The sequence below is a fragment of the Rattus rattus genome, chromosome 9, assembly GCF_011064425.1.
Source record: "Rattus rattus isolate New Zealand chromosome 9, Rrattus_CSIRO_v1, whole genome shotgun sequence".
NCBI classification, from domain to species: Eukaryota; Metazoa; Chordata; class Mammalia; order Rodentia; family Muridae; genus Rattus; species Rattus rattus.
Window position 1 is genome coordinate 84,023,834 of NC_046162.1, and position 21,595 is coordinate 84,045,428.

General features: G+C 39.1%; 1 protein-coding gene across 2 annotated transcripts in view; it reads left to right on the top strand.

The window, feature by feature from the left end:
- Cltc (clathrin heavy chain) overlaps nt 1-21,595 on the top strand; it is a 56,833-nt gene continuing 35,238 nt past the window's right edge. The window contains exons 1-4 of one of the 2 annotated variants that reach the window (XM_032913230.1): nt 1-324; nt 16,572-16,779; nt 20,100-20,368; nt 20,712-20,873. In XM_032913230.1, coding sequence (XP_032769121.1) covers nt 283-324; nt 16,572-16,779; nt 20,100-20,368; nt 20,712-20,873 — 681 coding nt within the window. In that variant the 5' untranslated portion in view covers nt 1-282. The remainder of the gene's footprint in view (nt 325-16,571; nt 16,780-20,099; nt 20,369-20,711; nt 20,874-21,595) is intronic. The other variant, XM_032913231.1, reaches the window with a different exon arrangement.

The window sequence follows — 21,595 nt, forward strand, 5'->3', positions numbered from 1 at the left end:
GGCTGGGCGGAGTTCTGCCCCGGGATCCTTCCGCAGGGCTCAGCCGTTTCCGGAGTCTGCGCTGCTCCCGGTTCCGCCATTGCGGCTCTCCCGGCCCTTGGAGCCTCCGCCCCCGACCCAAGCTCTCTCGTCTGCCTGCCAGTTCCCTACGTCCCCGGAGAGTATCCCTCTGAGCCCAACCTCCCCCTCCCTTCCCCTTCTCCTCCTCTCCCTTGGAGAGCCCGGGCAGGCACTGCCCTGCAGCCCCAGTGACAGGAGGAGACCATACTCCCCGACAGCGCCATGGCCCAGATTCTGCCAATTCGCTTTCAGGAGCATCTCCAGGTGCGTGTTAGTCGGGGCTGCTGAGGGACTTGTCGAGGGTATTGGGAAGGAAGCTAGCGGCCCGGCCCGAAGGGGATCGAGAGAACGGGAGTGGGGGGGGGGTGTCGGTATTTGGCATTGATGGAGGAAGGACACTGTCTTAAAAGCTTAAAGGGTTAAACGATATGAGACTAGGATGGAAATGACGAATCGGAGTGCAAAGGGCGGCGAGGCCAGGCCTTACGTCTGACGGCCTCTTATTCTGCTTCCTGGATTGCAAGAACTGCGCATACCAGACCCCCCTTCCCATTTTACTCAGTTCATTCATTTGGGTAGGGGCTAGGTGGGGGAGCTTCTCGCGCGTTTCTCCCAGAGCAAGAATTCTCGTTAACTCCGGGCGATGCAGGGCTGTCACCTTCCCTTGGTCTATTCCCATTTCCACATCGAGTCTGCACCCAGGAATTGTGTGGCGGGTGGGTTGGGGAGGAGCTGCATCTTCGCTCTGCAGCTCACAGCTGAGAAAGGCACCTTGGGGTTAGGGTAGCAGTGGCTTGTGTCTTGCCTTCCTTGAATCTGTAAGGAACCGAAGGTCACATTCACTGAAGGAACAGAAAGAAGATAGAGGGGCGGCTAGGGGCGGTGTCAGTCTCAGGGTGCCTGGGGTCAAGGTCCCAAGGGGAACGCGCATATTTTTCCTTTCTTGGTTTCTTCAAGGGTTAGTGTAGTTCTAAGACTCACTTTGATTCTTGTAGGTAGGGAGAGTTATTTAGAGGTTATTTATGGTCTTTTGGAATCTAGCAGGTAGTTGTGGGATTAAGGCAGGAGTATGTCTCACAGGACTGTGGAATTCAGCAGAGCCTGGAGTGCTGTAAATGCATACCTGCTCTGAGACAGTACCTGACAAGTTGATCTATAACTGGCTTCTTTTTAATAGGCTGGGGCGTCCCCCTCCCCCCACTGCACCTTATCCTGGAGTCAATACACCATTGTCTAACCTGGCACCATGCCAGCAGTTGGCCTAGGCAGGTGACCATTGGAGGGCTTCGCTGAATTAAGCTTCTTCTGAACTGCTGCTTTTCCTGGTTCTCTTATCCTGACTCTTTAACATCATAATTTATTCATACTAATTTACTTCCCCCCAAGGATCCCCATAAAGAAATCTGCTTTCAGCTTCATCTTTTGAAGGGCTAATTTCATGAGGGAAGGTGTAACGATCCAGTTCAAATATTGGTAACTTATTGAGTGCTTTATCATTGAAGGCAATCTGATTTACTGTTCTCCGTTGATACACGTAAAAGATGTTTGATAATAAACAGGGTTAACTAAAATTCAGCTACAAGTAAAATAATTAAATATTTCTTTATAGACTTTTACCGTGTTGATTACATTAAAAAATTATTTTACTTTAGGACTTTAAATGTAAATGATAATAGACCTTTGCCCATAAAATGAGCTAAATACACTTTCTTCAGTCATCACTAGTTTTCAAATAATTCACCTGATTTTGGCAATAAGATCTCTATTTTGCAAAGGTCTGAAAAATGTCAAGTGACAATGCTGACAGAGAAGTTAGTTTTGTCCTCAATTCAAGCTTGTTTGAGTTTCCTCTGTTAAGAAAATAAAGAGTTAGGAAGGCACTGTTCTGGATGCTAGCGGACAGTGTGCTGACCTCTTCAGGCTGAGCTAAGAGGGAGGCAGCCTGTGTACATTAACGAAAAAAAACTAGCTTTAATTAATTGCTTGCTTTAATTAATTTGGCCATGAATTGGATTGCTGTTTTCTCTCCTCCCATCTTTGGAATTAACCCTTGTCCACACTGAAGTTTATCAGAAATAGCCTTCTGCAAATATGTATATAACCATACTCAAGAGAAGCAAAGACAGCTGCTGATCACATGATCATCGATGATTTGAGTAATAGTGTTTCATTTCTGTTAAACATGAGACCAGAATTGTTGAATGGTCTACAGACTGGAATCCAAACATGTCACTAATTAAAAACAGATTTAATGCAGGTGTGGCATGTGAGTAACAATTTCTGCAAATACTTGAAACTGTTTTCCTAAATTTGAAGATTTTGAATATTTATAAAATAACTTTACAAGTGTTCTTGAAGATCTCTGTTTGTTCTTTGGAGGACCATGTTACACTTTAAGCTTTGGCTGGTAGGATTCCACTCCAGTAGATGGTGATCAGTTGCGTCAAAAGGGCAAATCACCAATCTTTTCCAAGATAATGTATTCTCCTGATCTCAGATTCCCCCCCCCTTGGAGCTGGGGACCAACCCAGGGCCTTGCGCTTGCTAGGCAAGTGCTCTACCACTGAGCTAAATCCCCAACCCCTGATCTCAGATTTTATCCTCTCTTAACACTTCAGTGTAAGGAGTGTTTCAGTTGTCATCTTAAGTCTTTGATTTCCAAGCCTCTGCCATTCTGCTTAGAAAACAACTTTTAAAACGCTTAGGAGAAGAACTGGAAAATGAGGAACTAGAGAGTGTAGAGTTCACTTGTGAAAGTTAACAGCAAGCTCTACATTTTTTTAAAGCTTTTTATGAGAGTGTTGCAAATAAAAAATTGCTATTTATTTTCATATCCCTTTGTGCATGTTTAGATAAAGATCTGTCATCAAGGCTTGGAACTACATCACATAATTTTAATATTTTATGTGATGAAGGAATTTTTGTTGAGTTGCAGATTCTGAACAAATTCTAGGCTGCAGGACACAGTAAGTTCAATGCTAGCCAGCAAAACCCTGTCTCAAAGGACAAAACAACAAAATCCCACCGCCTGCAATTTTCAATTCCTTGAATATTAAGCATTTTGCTATTGGCACATTTTGTTGAACACTTGGATACTTTTAATTTTTATTTGTAAACCTCTCCACCCTATTCTTCTCGCTTTGATCCATAAGTGAAGGCATGCAATATAATGTTGAGTTGAATAGTAGGATTCTTGCCAAGGTTGGTTTTTGAAGAGAAAGCAGTGTTTTCCTGGGACATAATGTATGCTTAGGTAGACGGGAAGAGTGCACCACCTGGAAATAGACGCTGATCTACCGTGGAAATAGTTTCGAACTGGAGACAGCTTTCTTTTCAGAATTTTCTTAAAGGTTAGTTTACTCAACTTTAAGGAGTTCTAGGTGTTTTCCATCAACCCAGAAACTCTAGTTAATGCTATTAACTTGAAGGGATGGCCAAAAGCTTGGATTTGAATGTGTTACTGCAGAGTACATCTGTCAAATGTAGGCTCTGAGTTTCTTTTCTATTATGGGAAGTATTTTTTTTTTTTCTGCTCTAAAAGAAATAATTGTCAAAACTTAATTGCCCTCCAAATCAAACTCTATTGACTGTTACAGCCACTTAAATAATACCTTTATGTACTAAAAACCTGTTAAATGTTTTCTATTCATCCCTCTGGGTAGTTTAACTTAGCATTCTTTTAGAGAGGAGAAAGCTGAAGTTACTGCAGTTAACTTATGGAACCACACAGATAGTGATTAGATTTTAATATTTATATTTTCAGCTTGGCAAGGCATGTTCTTCAGTGAATAATTACATAGTTTTAGCTGCAAAATTTATTACAATCAGGTCAGTGAGATCCTTCAACTGCTAAAGGCACTTTGCTATGTAAAGGCACTTGAACTCCTGCACTAAATGAATGCAGAGCTGTCCTTTGACCTCCACATATGTAGCATGGCATGCATATACATGCACACACACATTGTGCACACATACAATAAATAAAATTAAAAATATTTATCACTATTGCTTGTTCTATACTCAGGTGTTCTTTAATATTTACATTTAGTCTTATTAATTTTTTTTATGCATTTGAGTGTTTTTATGTAAGTGTATGCACCAAATGTATGCAGTGCCCACAGAGGCCAGAAGAGGGCGTTGGATCCCCTGGATCTGGAGTTGTAGACTACTGGAAGTCACCATATGGATGCTGGGAAAGAGCCCAGGTCCTCTAGAAGAGTAGCAAGTGTTAACTGCTGAGCCATTTTTCTAGCCCCAGCACTTTTATTTTGGATGGTTTCGTTTTGGAGACAGGGTCTTGCTGTGTTTGTAGACTAAGTGCCCTTGAATTCTTCATCCTTCTGTCTTAGCTAGAATTATTATGTCTGGCATAATAGCTTTTACATGAGCCGACATTTGTTTTTTCTCTTTGCCTTGATTATTTAGATGATACTAAAGGGGTTTTCTCCAAGTTCTCAGCAATAAAATATCCAAGAAAGGTTAGGATGAAATTAATTTTGACCAGGATTATGTGTATTCCTCTCATAAAGTAGTAGCTTTGGGACTTTCCTATTGTCTTTTCCTTAATGACAAGAGTGTGTTCCATTCCAAAGCCACCGTTGTGTATTTCACTGTATATTCATGGTTTTGGATTTATACTAACACAGTGTTAATACTTCCTGTTCTGACTTAATAGGTAAATAATTTTTGTTGTTTGGTTGGTTGGTTTTTTTGTTTGTTTGTTTGTTTGTTTTTAAGTTAGATAATGCAGCCTTTCTTTTTCAGTTATTTCTGAAAAGAATAGGAACCACACTCATTAAAACCACACTTCATCATACTATGAAATTTAAACTGCAGTGTACAATTCTGGAAAATGCCAGTTTGGGTTTTATTTGATTATGTCAGGATTTTAGCTTGTCTCAACTTCCTCGTTTAGTATATACTTCCTGGCAGCTGTGAAGTTAGACTATAGTGTAGCTTGTGTTTATGGCATAATACTTAGCCATAAATGTACATGTAAATATTAATTCTTCCCAACCGCCTCGGAGAGTTGTCGTTTCATCTACTCGAAGCGCACATGCACAGCATGTTGAAGGAGAAGACTACAGTCTGCCCATTATTGAAGCCAAGATCTTGGAGTTCTGCCAGACTGTTTCCCGTTTCTCATTTTTCTATACCTATGCTATTTCTGGAGTAGGGAAGGGAGGCACTCTATAGTGATGCACACCGAGGGGTCTTAGAGATGATGGTGTTTTGATGGTCTTAAACTATTGAAAATGAGTCCTAGTAGCTGAGAGATAGGATTTGGTTAACAGTTGCTTTCATTTATTTCTGATTAGCTGGCTCATCGGAAATGAAACCACCAATGACAACATGTGCTCAGCTTGTAGAATTTATAAACATATAGATTTAGATAACTCTGAGTGGACCTTAATTATTTGAGAATGATTAATCAGGTGAAAAGAAACCTGTAAGAGGTTCATGGTTTAGGAAACCCATCTCAGGTTTACTTTCCCCCATATATAATATAAAGCAAAGCAAGTGACTGGGTTATTTATTAAGGCTACTGAGTCTTTTAAAGTTTATACTTTCAAAGGGGCTAAAAGCTTTTGCATGTGAATGTAAGCGTGTATATGTGCTCTTTTGCTGGCAATAAACCCAGAGGGCCTTGCCCCAGTTAAGTGTAAGCTCTTATTTCTCAGCTAACACCCTAGTCTTTACAAGCCTTTTTCTTTTAAATAAAATTCACAAAACCTAAATTAGCCGTTTTCACAGCATGCCGTGCGCAGTTGTGGCACTCTCTCAGAAACCCTACACTCACCGGTATTCTCAGCTCTAGGGAGGCTGAGGCAGGAGTATGAGGTTAGACAAGACTTTATAGGAAGGCTTTATTTCCAGATAAATAATTGAATGACAATAATTGAACGACTTAGTGTTTAAATGTGACATCATGTAGGTATATTGATTTTCAAACATTTTCTTGCCTGAGATGAAAGTTGTACCTGTTAAGCAATCTTCCTCTCATTTTTTCTCTTGGCAGCTGATAATCTGCTTTCTGTCTCTAAGGACTTAATTTTGTGTCTGTTTTGCATTGAATCATACATTAGGTTTCATCTTGTTTCTGCTTTAATGGGCAGAGGAAGGCAGGGTTTGGCTGTGTAGCCCAGCCTAGAGCTAACTTGGCATCTTCTTGTCTTAGCCTTTTGAATCCTAGGATTACAGGCGTGTATCACCATGCCTGGCCAAGAACAGGTTACATATTTAGGAATTAAAGAGACCAAAATAAATGGAATAAAAGTTATTTTTAGATACTGAAAACAAACTTTGCTTATATGAAGGAAACAAGATTAGTATGATAAACTAAAACTTATAAGCAATAAAGATAGCCCTTCTCCTTGAGCAAACAAAAGCAAGATATTTCTTTTTCTTTTTGAGACAGGGTCCTACCTGAAACTTGCTGTGTAGACCTGTTAGCCTTAATCTCAAAAAGATCTGCCTGCTTCGGACTCCCAAGCGCTGGGAATGAATGACTGCACTGCCACTCCCAGTGGCCTTCAGTTCTCAACCTGTTTAGTGGTTGTATGTCACTGAGATGGATTTTTTTTCCCTTTTGGAAAAGGTGCTCTACAATTTGAATACAAGTCCCTAAAAACCTAACATCTGCTGCTTCCCCCTCAATTTCCTCAGAAATAATTGTGATAAAGTTAGAATTTAATACAGTAAAAGTTTGATACAAAAATTGTACTTAAAATACTGGATTGAAGATGGCTACTGGGGACACATGCTTGTAATTCCAGCACTTATGGAGGCAGAAGAGTCTCTCTCACATTGTAGCCCAGCCTGGACTCTACATTTGAGATTCTTTCTCAAAACAAAGCAATCAAGTTGCTAAATAGTAGGTGCTTAGTTGGTGTTGAAGACAAACTAATTAATAATTGCAATCTTGTTCGAACGTCCTGGAATGCTAATATTAAGTGATTTTTTTTTTTTTACATAGACAGAAACTTCTTGCTGAATGCAATTTCATTCATTCATGAGAACCTGAAATTTGTGGCACTTAAGTTCACAAGAAAATATTTCAGTAACTAATCTGTAAAATAAAATGATTCTGGTTTTGTAGTTTATAGCCCTGGTAAACTGTAAGCTGGTCATGCTATAAATAAGTAATCCAAGCAGAAAATGAGCAGTACAGCATTATGTCTAATTTCCTAACAGGTGTGTCAGCGTATAGTAGAAAATTCACACGAGTATGTGCAGCAGTGGGGCTGCTGGAGTTGAACTGAATGTGACCTGAGGAGCTAAACAGTCTATGTCGAGGAGTTAGGACCTAGAAAAGTGGTTTTAGTAGTCAGACCAGGAAACCCTGGTTCATACCAGCTGTGTTCATACCTAACAGCTGTGTAAGTGATGTTTTGGTGGTTGTTTTTGTGCAGTCCTGAGGCCTAAACCCAGAGCCTTGTGCCTGTCTTTGCTGTCGCTGTTTTTGATGGTCTGTCCATTCCTGAGCTCTTGAAATAAGCCCCTCTCCTCCCTGTGGTATGTTCTTTGCCTACACAATGGCATTTGTATAAGAAAGGGCCTAATCTTGGAATGACATTTCCATCTTCAAGATTTTGGGCATAAAACTTCTATATTTTCTGAATCTTAGTGAAAATTGATCAAATATTTCCTCTGATAATTGGATTTTTAAATGAATGAATAAATCTTGAATTGTTTTTTCTTTTATTTTTAATTCCCAGTAAGTAGTAGGTTATAAGTAGAAGACTGGTATGAGCCGACTAACCATCTGTTTAAAGTCCATGTCTCTGTCTGTGGTCGTTGCTTGCATTGCGCTCAGTTTCCGTTTACTGCTGAGAGTCAGAAGTCCTCCCAACAGCGACTCCTTCAGAGACTCTCCTGTCTAGGAACTAACCTGTGTTTTTATTTTATTTTACTTTGTTTTAGTTTTTTCAAACAGGATTTCTCTATGTCGTCTTAGCTGTCCTGGAACTCTCGGTAGGCTGTCCTTGAACATCAGACTCACAGAGAGTCACCTGCTTCTGCTTCCTGAGTGCTAGGTCTGAAGGTGTGCGCCACTACTGCCTGGCAAAACAGTGTGGGATCAGCAAAGGTTAAAAGTGTTTATTTGTTGTTTGAAATTTGTGGAGCCAACAGAAACAATGGCGGGCATCCTGTTGATGAAACAGACCAAGGATTGCTGCAATCTCAGCATTTTTCTTTATTTCCTGAAAACTACAGCCTCTGCGGTTTTTGGCATTCTTCTTTCTAGTTTTCAGGAAGGTCTCAGCGAAGTGACAGCTCAGCATCTTCCAGTGTGTCAGTACCAGTGAAAGAGGGAGGGTGTTTGGAGTTTAGAAGAAATTAGGCTGAATGAAATACTTAGGCTAGGTTAGAAGGTAACTAAGTCCTGAAGCACATGCCTATGGAAGACCTACACGTATATAGATCGGTTGACCTTTTAAATTGGCGGCTCCTATTTAGTAAGTCCTTCCATGCTGCAGGGATTAACAGAAGTGTCCATAGAGCACTGAGAAAATGGCTTTGTCTGAAATGCGGTAGCTCATACATACGTGCTGACACTGTCACTGTTCAGATGAAACAAGAAGGATCTGAAAAGTGTGGTGCCAAGCACTAATTGTGAAACGCGTGTAAGTCTTAAGTAATGCTGTCAGAAATACGAGCTTTAATGTATTTCAGTTTTCAGCTGATGTAGCTGCTAAAGAGCTGTGCTCCAGTTTCCTAGGCAGTTAGTGGGATGTACCTCCTTGGTGTGCTTATGGAGAAGAGGATTTGTGATTCATTTCTTCCTGGCTCATCCGATGTCGTAACTGCTGGGTGCATGAGGCAGAACAAACCTATTATTTAGTAAGCACAAATACAGTTGCAAGTGATGGCAGAGATTGAGGCTTTGGATTAGTGGGAGAATTGTCTTACTACGAGCCAGTAGTGTGGTTTTATTTAGTTGTGTGCTAGTATTTTGTTCTGCGTGTGTATTACCAGCCTGGGAGTGTTTATGGTTCATGCAATCCTTTAACAATGTTCTCACGGTTTGGTCACTACATATTCTGATGTTGACTTACTTCCTGGTTCCTTGACTTATCAAGATTTACCTGTTCTTTTCAGGAAAAGAACAAAACAATTGTTCAGGCAAAGCTTACTTAGGAAATGGTAGAGAGAGAGTATGCACTGCGCTTGCCGAAGGCTTGAATCTGATTTATGAGGCTCCATGTTGGGTGCCTCATAACTTACTGCACTGCAGCTGCATGTGGCCTGACTGTCCCAGCTCTGATGGGCAGGCGCTCCGCCAGCTGAGCTCCATCGAAGCCCAGCAGCCCAGCTAGACAGATGTGGATAGCACTTTGCCCTGTTTACTTTTGAAATTTTGCTTAAACATTTTACAGGGTTTCAATTTTCTATGGTATTTACCTCTAAATACTTGAGCATTTATCTTTAGAAAATAAGAATATTTTATAATTATATTTTTATAACTATTAATACTTAACGACTGAATATCTACAAAAGAGTCCAAATGTCTGTCAGCACCTGGTATTTTGGTTTGTTTAAATCTCGATCTCAGCCACATCTTTGTGTTGCTTTTAGATTGTCTAAAGTTTTAAAAACATTTTTGCATGAATTTTGATTTAGAACAGAATTTCCAAGTCCAGGTTTTATCCATGGTCATCAAATGTTAGCTTTTGTGGGGAGGGCGGGCATTGGAAACTTAAGCAGTTTGAAAGCTTGTGATCCTCCTGCCTTAGCTTCGTGGGGGCTGCAGTCACAAACATGAACCTCCTCCTGGCCAACCTGCTGTTTTATTTCATCTGACTTGTGTTCTGTTGGATTAAGTGTGCTTCTTAACTATTTGACTGTGGTTGGCAGATGTGATACTTCTCAGTATTACTCTGTAGTATGTGTTTCTTAAAACAAATATACAGTTACATCTTTCAAAACTAAGCTATAGTTACTAGAAAGTCGTAACTTAACGTGGTTATCTCAGGTCTTGCCCAGCGTTAGCCAGTTACTGCAATGATGTTGACTGTATCAAAAGGTAACTCAAACAACAGGTTGAGTTTTTAAAATCTAGAATGTGCTGTATTCAAGGCACTTTTGGAAAGGCACAGTTATGTATAATTTTGTGAAATGTCCCTCAGTTTGGGGCCATCAAATCGGTTGTAGTGATTGGGTTGTCTTAACTTGGGCAGGATATCTTTAAAGTGATAGAAAGCAGTTGCTGTCAGACTCATTTCGTATCTTGATGAAAGTCGTTGCTGAGTTTTCTGCATCACAAATTTCCTTTTCCTCCGTGTTTTAGGAAGAAAGCAGCTTTTGAAACCGACCTCATGTCAGTTTTAGCATTTTATATTATGTCAGTTAAAGCCTTACAACTCTGAGAGTAAGTAGGTTGGTATCATACCAAATGTTTAAGATGAAGCAATACACAAATATTAACTTGTCTATTCTTAATTTTAGTGGAAAAAACTAGGGCCACATCCAGGCATTTAGACTCTTTAGGAAGAACCCAGCAATTAATTTTGGTGCCACTTGAACTTTATTATCAAATTATGAAATTTACTGTAATTGTCTACTTGAATGACATTAGCCTTACCAGATTCCTCTTTCATGACAGATGTTGGGACCTCAGCTGTGACAGACTTTTTTAGCAGTGCTCTTCTGTAGACTAGTAAAAAGTTAAATTGTTACTTCTCAGGAATACATAGCATGGCTTTGTAGATTCTTTTCTTTGAAACTTAATTAGCAAAATAAAGAGCAGAATCACAAGTGTTAAGTATAGTTTCTTTCTGAAAGAAAGAGAAAAAAAGATTTGGTAGCACATCCTTGAAGTCGGCCCTGAGGAAAAAGTATCCCTGTTCCTCACTGTCTGTCCAAGGCTAACCTGGAGTACATAGTGTGTTGTAGGGCTCCGAGGCCTACATGGCAGGGTTGCCTTAAAAAACAAATGAGGGGGGGAGAGAATTACTTTCTTGAGTAAGTTTCTGAGAGCCTACTGTTATCAGTGTAGTGAAATGAAATTCACACCCATGACCTGTGGACAGCTGAGTGAAACAGATAATGAGATGCAGTGAAAGACAGTTGACGTGAGCTGAGCGAGCCCAGTTCTGTGTGTAGTTAGTTACTGATAGTGTCTATGAAGACCTGATGGTGCCAGGCGTTGTTTGAAGTGTTTCACAGTAAATCCTCACAGCTCTGAGAATAGGTACTGTCATTCCAAATGTTTGAGAGGGGGAACAGTACACAGATGCACTTTAGTGGAAGAACTAGGGCTACATCCAGACATTCCTCTTTATGAGGAATCTAGAAAAGCAATTAATTTTAAATGCTACTTGAACTTTATAATCAAAATTTGAAATTTACTGTGGAAAAGTTGAAATACTATATTGTACTGCTACAGAATCTTAGACTAGAGTGCCTTCCATCTCCAGTTTGATCTAAATTGAAACCAAGAGATCATAAAGCAAAGATTTTTTTTTCCTTTTGGTTTTTTTTAAGACAATTGCTCTGTGTATCCCTGGCTGTGTTGGAACTTGTTCTGTAGACTAGGCTATCCTTGAGCTCACAGAGGTCTGCCTGCCCCTGTCTCCCAAGCATTGGAATAAAAAGTGTTTGCCACCACTCCTGGGTCATATGTAAGGAAAAGGTTTGCAGATTGTTTATAACTGGGTAATTCCAAGATACTTGGAAGTTTTGAATTGTTTGATACCAGTAAGTCTGCTTATATTTTGTGAGGTAAGTTCAAGTTTAAGTCCTAAAGTAATGCCACTTGAGAAACAAATCTTGCATGGAAATCAAATTACAGGTTACAGAGATCATGTCTTTCTCAGAAAGAAGCATTTGATAATCAGTATGCTTTTGTTCATTATCCTATTAGTTTTTTTTAAATGAGAATGGAATTATATGCTTAGAAAAATATTAATTGCTTGAGTGAGAGACTGATGAAGTGAGTGGCTTCATAGGAATGTAATGAAACCTTTTTTGCCATTTGAATGTTTATTATATACATGTGAATCCAAATTCATTTTCGCTTTAGCTTTTGAGGACAGTTAAATAAGAGTTCTTTGAAGTTAAAAAACAACTTTATTATTGACATTTCAAGCTTTCCTAAGTTTTGTTTCTGTTGCTCACATCCCACCCACAGGCAAGAGAAAGGACTGTGTACTTGATTCTGCTCTTCTCAAAGCAGTTCAGGGTGCCAGGCTTAGGGAATGGTGCCACCCACAGGGTCAATTAGCAATTTAGATAATTACCCCCCACAAGCCTACCTGCTTTAGACAATTCCTCCTAGAGATTCCTTTTTTCAGGTGACTGAAATTATGTCAGGTTGAGAACAAAAACTAACAACCAGACAAGCATATCTCAGAATAGGATATCTTTAGCCTTAACAGCAATATTTTGTCATGGCTACTGAAAGTTGGCTGTAGTTAGGATATTGCTGTGTGTCTTCGGAAAAATTTGATGTAAGTTGTAGACTTAGGCCTTCAGAATTCATCACTTTCTCTGGCATAGATCATATACCATCACACCTTTATGATTGATTTAATATTTTCTGGCTGTTTTGAAGATAAAAACTTTAAAAGTATTGCTACTTTTTTTTTTTTTTTTAAGATTTATTTATTCATTTATTATTTGTAAGTACACTGTAGCTGTCTTCAGATACACCAGAAGAGGGCATCGGATCTCTTTACAGATGGTTGTGAGCCACCATGTGGTTGCTGGGATTTGAACTCAGGACCTCTGGAAGAGCAGTCGGGTGCTCTTAACCGCTGAGCCATCTCTCCAGCCTAGTATTGCTACGTTTTTAAAGATTTGGTCTATACAAATATTATTAAACATAATTATCTAGTATAGGAACCTTTTATGTGTTCTTAACTCTGCTGGTGCATCTAAGCCAGAAGTAGAGTTAATGGTGGCTGACCCTGTTCACTATTGTTAGGATATTTTTCTGTTTGCCTATATTACAGGAAAATGGGAGCAGAATTAGTGAGTAACCTTAGCATTTGCCTCAAGCAATACCAGGAAGGGAAAAGAACTTTTCAGAGGTGGAGGCAAGTCACCTTTCTGTTGACTACTAGGATCCTCGAGGTCCTGCGCTTTGCTAACAGTTAGGGGAGACTTTCTAGGAAAGCGCAGCCTCCTGTTAGTTATACAAATGGTCATCGTTTAAGTATGTTTTTAAACATATTTATTTACTTTAGTTTCAATTTAGTTCGCTTGCTACATGCACGTACACACATTCTGATTCTTGCTGTCTTGTTCTTGGCCCTTTGTCTCTTTTTTCCTTCCTGAGTTAAGAGTCTGATATATAGCCTAGGTCAGCCTTATACTTAGGCTCCTCTGCCTTAGCTCCTAAGTAAGGAGGATTACTGGTGGAAGGTACCAAACCCAGCTACTTTGAGTATTTTCAAGTCCTTTCACCTTTACCCTTAGTAACAATATTTAGTTATGTGATTCATTCTTCAGTTTATAATGGATTTCTCCTTTTCTTACAAAAATGCCCTTACTTATTCTCCATGAGACTAGACTAAACTCCTTATCATCCTGACTAATTTCTAAATATTCTATGCCAAACCACCCTCCCTCAGCAATGTCATTCTCAACCAGACTACACAGTTTTTTCTGCATTCTTCCCTCTTCATTCTGTTCCTCTTTCACTTTTCCTTTTCCATTCTATTCTGTTCTGTTCTTTTCCTGAGATTTTGACTTGTTCAAGCTGGCCTGGAACTCAGAGGTCTGTTTGCCTCTAGGTCCCAAGTTTTGGGATGCGTGCCCCACCACAGATAGCCCTAATTTTTTTTTCAGTTTTAAATAAAGTATATGTCTGTTTCACATGGAATATCTTGAATAGGGCTTAGTATATTCTTGATAAGAAAACAAAAGATTCAAATGCCTAATTATCTTGGTAGGGTCTGTATAGTAAGAAAGGAATATAGTGTAGAATTATGTAGATTGCAAACAACTCAATTTTTTAAAACCAAATCTTCATATTTTTTTCCCTACAAGTAAAATACTCTAAAGGTAGACATAGTACCATTTAATAGTTTCCTTACTTTCTCCTTCCCCTTTTACTTTCTCTCTCTCTCTCTCTCTCTCTCTCTCTCTCTCTCTCTCTCTCTCTCTCTCTCTCTCTCTCTCGTGTGTGTGTGTGCATGTGCGTTGTGTGTGCACAGTACACGGACATATATGCAGGCCAACAGCAGTACACATAACATTTTTCCAAATATATATAAAAGAACAGCCAATTCTCTTAATGCAGAGCCATCTCTCCAGCCCCTAGTTTTGTTTTTTCTGTGAGACAGGGTCTCTGTAGTCCAAGCTGGTCGTAACTCCCAGCAATCCTTCTGCCTCACCCTCTTGTGCATAGTTGTTGCAGGTATTGTGCATTGGGTCTTGCTCCTTATATTACTTTTTTAATTTTACTTTTTGGCTGACACTTTTATAGAAGTTTACATTTTTCAGATACTAAAGAAACTAAACAGTGGTATCTGAAATTCAGTGTAGTAGGTGAAGACTTGGGGTAGAGTCATAGTTCTCATGGAGTAATGTAGAAGCTAGTGTGCTGTGTTCCTATGCATGAACTCTCTGAGCCGTCGAGATACTTTTTGCAACTATTGAGAAGGAAACAGTCTGAATGAATCCTTTGAGGGTCTAAAAACGGATGTGTATTCCTCCTCAGAAACTAGATGGGTAACTTGGTTTTACTTAGTTTATCAAAGGAAAAGACCTCCCTGAATTCCACTCATATTCCATTCATACATTTTGGGAAAACTTCCATTCATCTTCTCCAGTTCTAAAGTTAAGAGTAAAATCAATTAATGTGTTTTGCTATAACCACATTGGTTATAAGTTACCTGTTTTATGCCTGTGCATTTGTCTGGCATTGCAGCACATCTTGAGTTTGTAAAGCTGGTCAATGTTTTACTTTAGTGCTGTGTGTGTATTAATGGTTAGATAGTTGCTTGGCTTTTTGCCCTGGGTACTGTGTCTGAGTTATAACTACATTTTATTACTGGTTATACCTGTAGTATTTGAGGAATTAAAGGGAAGCGAAAGTAAGAGTCTTAGTCTCATTCTGGACCTTACTCAGATCCTGGCCCGTGTGTAGTGAAAGAATTCCATAAAGATACAGCTGACATTGCTCAGCCACTCCAGTGAAGGGAGTGCATAGCTGGGGGACCAGGGCTTATTTCTCAGTTACAGCATGTAGGGAGAGGACAGGATGGGACTGCTCTGACTAGTAGAGCCAGCCCTTCAGGCAGACTCTTTTTTTGAAGGATTTAATTACCCAGAGAATTAGTGACCCACTCTGGTAGAGCTCTTTCTAGTAATGGGTGACTTCTGTACTCACACACTTTTTGGTTTTCAAAGATTTACCATCTGTAGAGCTACTGTTTATTGAGCAAATACTGTAGCATCTGCTATTGTACAGAGCAAAAATTCCCTCCCTCTCTCCCTCCCTTTCTCCCTTCCTTCCTCCCTTCCTTTCCTCTTTTTTTTTTTTTTTTTTTTTTTTTTTAGGTTCTTTGAGACATTTTCTCTGTGTAAGCCTGACTGTCCTAGAACTTTCTCTCTGTAGATTAGGCTAGTTTCAGACTCAGATCTGCTTCTGCTTTGATTAGAGGTATGTGCCTCCACACCTGGCTATTAAAATTCTTAAATAGTGCTTTCTACCTCTACTGTAAGTTCGATTATTTATTTATGTATATGAATGGCCTGTGTGTACACCTGTATGTCAGAAGAGGGCATCAGATACCATCATAGGTGGTTGAGCCACCATGTGGTTGCTGGAATTGAACTCATGATCTCTGGAAGAGCAGACAGTGCTCTTAACAACTGAGTTGTTTCTCCAGCCTCAAGATCCCTATTCTTGAGAGGTAAATTTAGCTTGTCAAGCAAGCATTTCTTTCTTGTGTCTCCGTATAATCTTTATTCCTTGCTCAAGCCTTTCCTAGTCTATACTCTGATGGCATTTTTAAAAGTATCTGAGACATTTGAATACCCCTGTGCATTAGCGCATGCTCCTGGAGAGATTTCTCTAGCCTGGCTCCTTGAAGATGAGTAGAGTGTGTTTTGACTCTGCAGAGGTGTGGAACTTTGCTCAGGCTGCTAGTCTGTTTCTTCAAGAATACTGACCTTTTAAATCTTTTACTCCTTTTTAAAATATGACTTAGCTTAAACTACAGATCCCTGAAGACTAATGCAGTGGATAAATAATTGTGTTAAATGTTAATGAGGGTAAGAGAGGGTAAGTTCAACAGTTCAAAGATTGTAAAATTCACCAAGAAACACAATGATTGTAAATCCCTTGACCCAGAAGTGCCAGCCCTCAGAAGTTGCTGTCCTTTTCCTTCGTCTCTTACCTCCATAGTTTTAAGTACCAGAGCAGTTGGATGTTACATTTTTTCACAATTGTCACTATTGGTCTTGCATTGATAGTTAAATTAGGTTTATAATGATAATATATGAATGTCAAATTTTACTTACAAGTTTGGTAACATGGTCTATATATTTTTCTCTAGCTCCAGAACCTGGGTATTAACCCAGCAAACATTGGCTTCAGTACCCTGACTATGGAGTCAGACAAATTCATCTGCATTAGAGAAAAAGTGGGAGAGCAGGCTCAGGTGGTGATCATTGACATGAATGATCCAAGTAATCCGATTCGAAGACCAATCTCAGCAGACAGTGCCATCATGAATCCTGCCAGCAAAGTGATTGCACTGAAAGGTATAAGGGATTGCGGATGGGTTGTTTTGAGATTCTTATGTGTGTTGTATGCAAATAAAGTTATTGATTTGTACTTTTCCTTTTATATGTTGAATAAATTTAATTAGATCTATAAAGTTGAAATTAATCCTGGACTTGATTGAGTTAGTATTCATAATTTTAACATGAAATGTTTCTCTGAAATGTTGTAGAATAGATATACTTGAAATAATTTTAAGTTTTAGGATAAATACATTTATGTTTTATATCTGATATCATAAAAGACTAAAAGTATTTTTGTACAGGGGAATGAAATTAATATTCTGCAATAAATCATAACAGTATTAGGACCTAAACATTTCAGAGGTTATTTTAACAATTGGCTTCTCCATTCTGTGCCTTTTTATAGTTTAGGCTTCTTTTCACTTAGATCATTAAGTGCAAAAAGGGAATTTAAACTGGTTAGAGAGAGTTGGAGGAGAATAAGAATTAACGAATACCAAGTACACTGTTTAAAATCTATTATCTATCTATTTTAGTTGAATCTAAACCAGTCCCAGTCATACTAACTTGTTTCCACAAGGAACAATGCTGGGGATCAATATAAATAGAGTTAAACAATCTCATTTTATCTGAGAACCTGATTTCTTTTCCTTTGAACTTTAGAATGAAGGTATAATAGAGGACTGGAAGTTACTAAGAAGTCTAGGGGCCCAACTGCTAGACCCTTGAGATGGCATTTAAAGCTGCTTCCTTTTTCTTGGTGCTTTAGTTAGGGGTTGGATCCAGTGCTGCACACATGCTAGGCAGGTTTGCAGGTGGTTAATGCTGAGTTATGTCTTAGCCTTTGTTTTTCTTGATAAGAAAGAGGATTCAGTTTCCCGGTAATATATAAAGTGTGGATGAGTTTTTAGAGGTGTTGAACTTTTTTTTTTTCTTTTTTTTTCTTTTTTTTTATTTTTTTATTTATTTATTTTTTTTATTATTATTATTAACTTGAGTATTTCTTATATACATTTCGAGTGTTATTCCCTTTCCCGGTTTCCGGGCAAACATCCCCCCCCCCCCCCCTTCCTTATGGGTGTTCCCTCCCCCATTGCTGCCCCTCTCCCAGGTGTTGAACTTTTTAACCTGTCTTTTCTTCACATCATTTAAACTGGGGGCCTGATTTGGTGTTAAAGTTTTGTTTTGGTGAGATAGGGTCTGATCTTGCTATTAGACCAGGCTAGCTTCAAATTCATAAAGATTCACCTGCCTCTGCCTCCCTAGTGCTGGGATCAGAGACACACAACACCATGCCCAGCCTATTTTATCTTTAAAAAACCATCTTGAATAATTCTTACTAGAAATGTTCAGGTCTAGAAGTATTGAGAACTTTTTTGGCTTTGAGATTTTTAGAATTCTTTTTATAAAATTTTGTTTATTTTGTGTGTTTATGTGTGGGGTGTACATGTGAAGGTCAGAGTAGAACTTGGGGAAGTCTATTCTCACTTTCCACCCTGTGTGGCTGACTTGGTAGCAAGTGCCTTTCTCTGCTGCGTATTTCACAGACGTAGATTTGGGATCTTTAAATAGATTTTATTCTTGAGCATTACTAATGTGAAAGCCAAAGATTAGAAACCTGAACTTTCTGGTTTCATGGTACAGATTTTGGAACATTTTGGAGTGTCTTACTGGCAGGTTGGGAGCCAAGAATAATATAATCAGCAAAACACCAAAATTTGTGTCAGGCAAAATTGATCTCATCTTCAGGAAGGATATCCAACCTTTTACCTATGACCAGATATTTTGTGATCGTATACCTTTTGCTTTTATCTAAAGTACATTATGTTTTAAAGTGTTAAAATGTCCTTCAGCCTCCTTAAATCATTTGAATTCAAGTGCTTTGCATACATCACACTTCTCTCTTTAAAGGCCAGCAGTTAAATTTTGCCAAGTTCTTTTCTATTTTTAATGTTACTGTTATCTTATCACATTTCTTAATGCTTTCTTATGTGTGCAGATGGTGAGTTCCCTTAAATTAGATTGTGTCAGTCATTGTCCTGTTCTATAAAAAGAATAATTGAAAAATTTTAAAGCTTTGCAACATAGTGTGTTATACTTTGTCTGTTACCCCTTGTTTCCTTCCCCAGACACACAGTCCAGCCCCCTTTGTGTAGAACAGAATAAAAGTCTAGTTATCTAGAGGTTGGTGGATGCAGTAACGAAAAGCAAATTCTTAAAAATCCTGCTTCCCTCTGAAGCCAGTTTAAACTTGATGCTTTCTTTTTATAAACAGGACTGTAACTTTCACAATTTCTCCAGTCTGGTTGTGGATTATAAACCGTGTGGGTTGGGAGTCATACACTCTGTCTTATAGAAGAAGGCTTTGTTATGTAGTAAGATGGGTTGTGGAACAAAGCTCTAGGCTTTGTCTGTTTCCCACTTCCCCTGTCACCCTCCTACTCTGACAGCTTTTGTCCTTTAGGAGCCAGATTCTCTGTGGCTCAGGAACAGAGTTGTCCTCAGTCTCCGAGGATTAATCTTCATAGCCTAGTCATAGCTGTGGGCTTTGGCTGCTGCTGATTTCAGTGAAATCACCTTTCCGACTATGATAAATTTCAAACAAGTATAAGCCCTTGCATCTGACTCTGGACTTTTAACATTAAGTGCAAATTTCATCCTCCTTTTACTAAACACTTACTGTCTTAACTGGATGAAGCTTGAACTTTGTTCTCATCTCCAGTATATTAACAGCATTTGAAACTACCCTCCTCACTGTCTCCCTCTCCTTTCTCCAGCACTTCTATTTTCCCTTTGTATCTTAGACCAGTTAAATGTAGCATGCACTATGGTGACCCAGCAAAGTTGAAGTACAACTTCTTTTCAAAACGCAGTTTCCACAAAATCAAGTTGGGTGAGAGATGACTGCATTTTAAAAAGTGGATATTTCCTCCTTGTGTTTCTATTGGATTGGCTTTGTCTTTTTATATACAGATACCTTAGTTTATGTGTGAGCTAAGTAGGCAATGACAGTTACAGCTTTGTTTTTATCAGTAAGAAAGCTATTCCTTCGTCTCATTTTCATTTGGGATGTAGAATCCTGTAGAAGTCACCTGTTTATAGTATTGCTGATGTGTTCGTTAGAATAATAGAGTTTTGCCTAAAGGTGTAGATGTACATTGGTTTGCTTGGTCTCAGCTGTTAATCCCTTCAGAGTCTGTAGTTTTGGCAATGTGAATAATGTGGCAATCCTTTAGTCCCAGGACAAAACCACATTATTTGGCACTTAAGGGCTAGTGTAGCTAGGCATTAATTAATTTTAAACTTTGCTTGTTTTCATTCTTTAATTCTGTATTCAGCTGGAAAAACTCTACAGATATTTAACATTGAAATGAAAAGTAAAATGAAGGCCCACACCATGACCGATGATGTCACCTTCTGGAAATGGATCTCTTTGAATACGGTTGCTCTTGTTACGGATAATGCAGTTTATCACTGGAGTATGGAAGGAGAGTCTCAGCCAGTGAAGATGTTTGATCGTCATTCCAGCCTCGCAGGATGCCAGATCATCAATTACCGTACAGATGCTAAGCAGAAGTGGTTGCTCCTGACTGGCATATCTGCACAGGTATCACTTGTTAGTTATTGACAGAGTGGTCTGAGGAACTGTTTTGGAATTTATTTTGGAGTCAGTGTGCTGCAGAGTGAATCTGTATTGTTGTAGTAAGATGGGTAAAGAGATGATAGGGCGAGACATGTTTATTCACATTAACCTTTAACAAGACAATTTTGGCGTTAAACTTTTGAAGTTGAGTATCAAATCTACAATAAGACTAACAAGTACAACTGAAGGCCACAGGCTGTTGTAACTGTTTCACTAATTGAATCTGAGATCTTTTGGGCCATTGGATCTCTAAAGTTTTGGTCTATTTATTTATTTATTTATTTTTGTGTGTGTATTTTTTTGGCAGCAAAATCGTGTGGTTGGAGCTATGCAGCTGTATTCTGTAGATAGGAAAGTTTCTCAGCCTATTGAAGGACATGCAGCTAGTTTTGCACAATTTAAGATGGAAGGAAATGCAGAAGAATCAACGTTATTTTGTTTTGCTGTGCGGGGTCAGGCAGGAGGAAAGGTAAGTTGTTTCGATAATTATTTTAGTGAGTCTGTTTTGCTCTTGTCATCTAAGTTAAACATACTCCTCTTTCTTCCTTAGCTTCATAGTATTCAGATTTGTGGTGCCTGACAAATAGTATTTATAATCCTATCATCTCTGGATCTTACTTTTAACAGTGTCTTGTTATATACCCTAGGCTGGTTTTGAAGAAAGTCCTCTTGTCTCAGGTTCTGAGTGCTGGGATTATAGACCTTTAGACCATTGTGCCCCAGATGAAGTCTAGTCATCCTTTTTAAATTCCCTAGTTGACTTGAGGTAGATGAAATGGACAGCAGCTTAGAGAGCCTCATCTCTAGCTGTATATTGAAATTACCAAGATAGGTTAAAGTATTTTGTATTGGGATTCTTAGTTGAGGACAGCAGAAACAAGTTCTGGTTGATTGGAGTATAAAAACTTATTGATAGGCACAGGATACCTGGCAGTAGTAGGACAGCTGTATAACTAACCTTGGGAAAGGAGAAATAAGCAAAACTGGGTGGTAGCCAGGCTTCCAGGCAGAAGTCACGCTGCAGATCTCTGAACTGTGCTTCTGTTAGGCCTGCACTGCTGGGGGCCTGGTGATTCAGTTTGCTGCTATTTTCGCTTCCAGAGTAGACTCTCCCTCAGTCTTAAAATAACCTGATGTCCTGAACTCCCTCTTTGAAGTCTATATAGGCAAAGTCACATGGCATGCATGCTA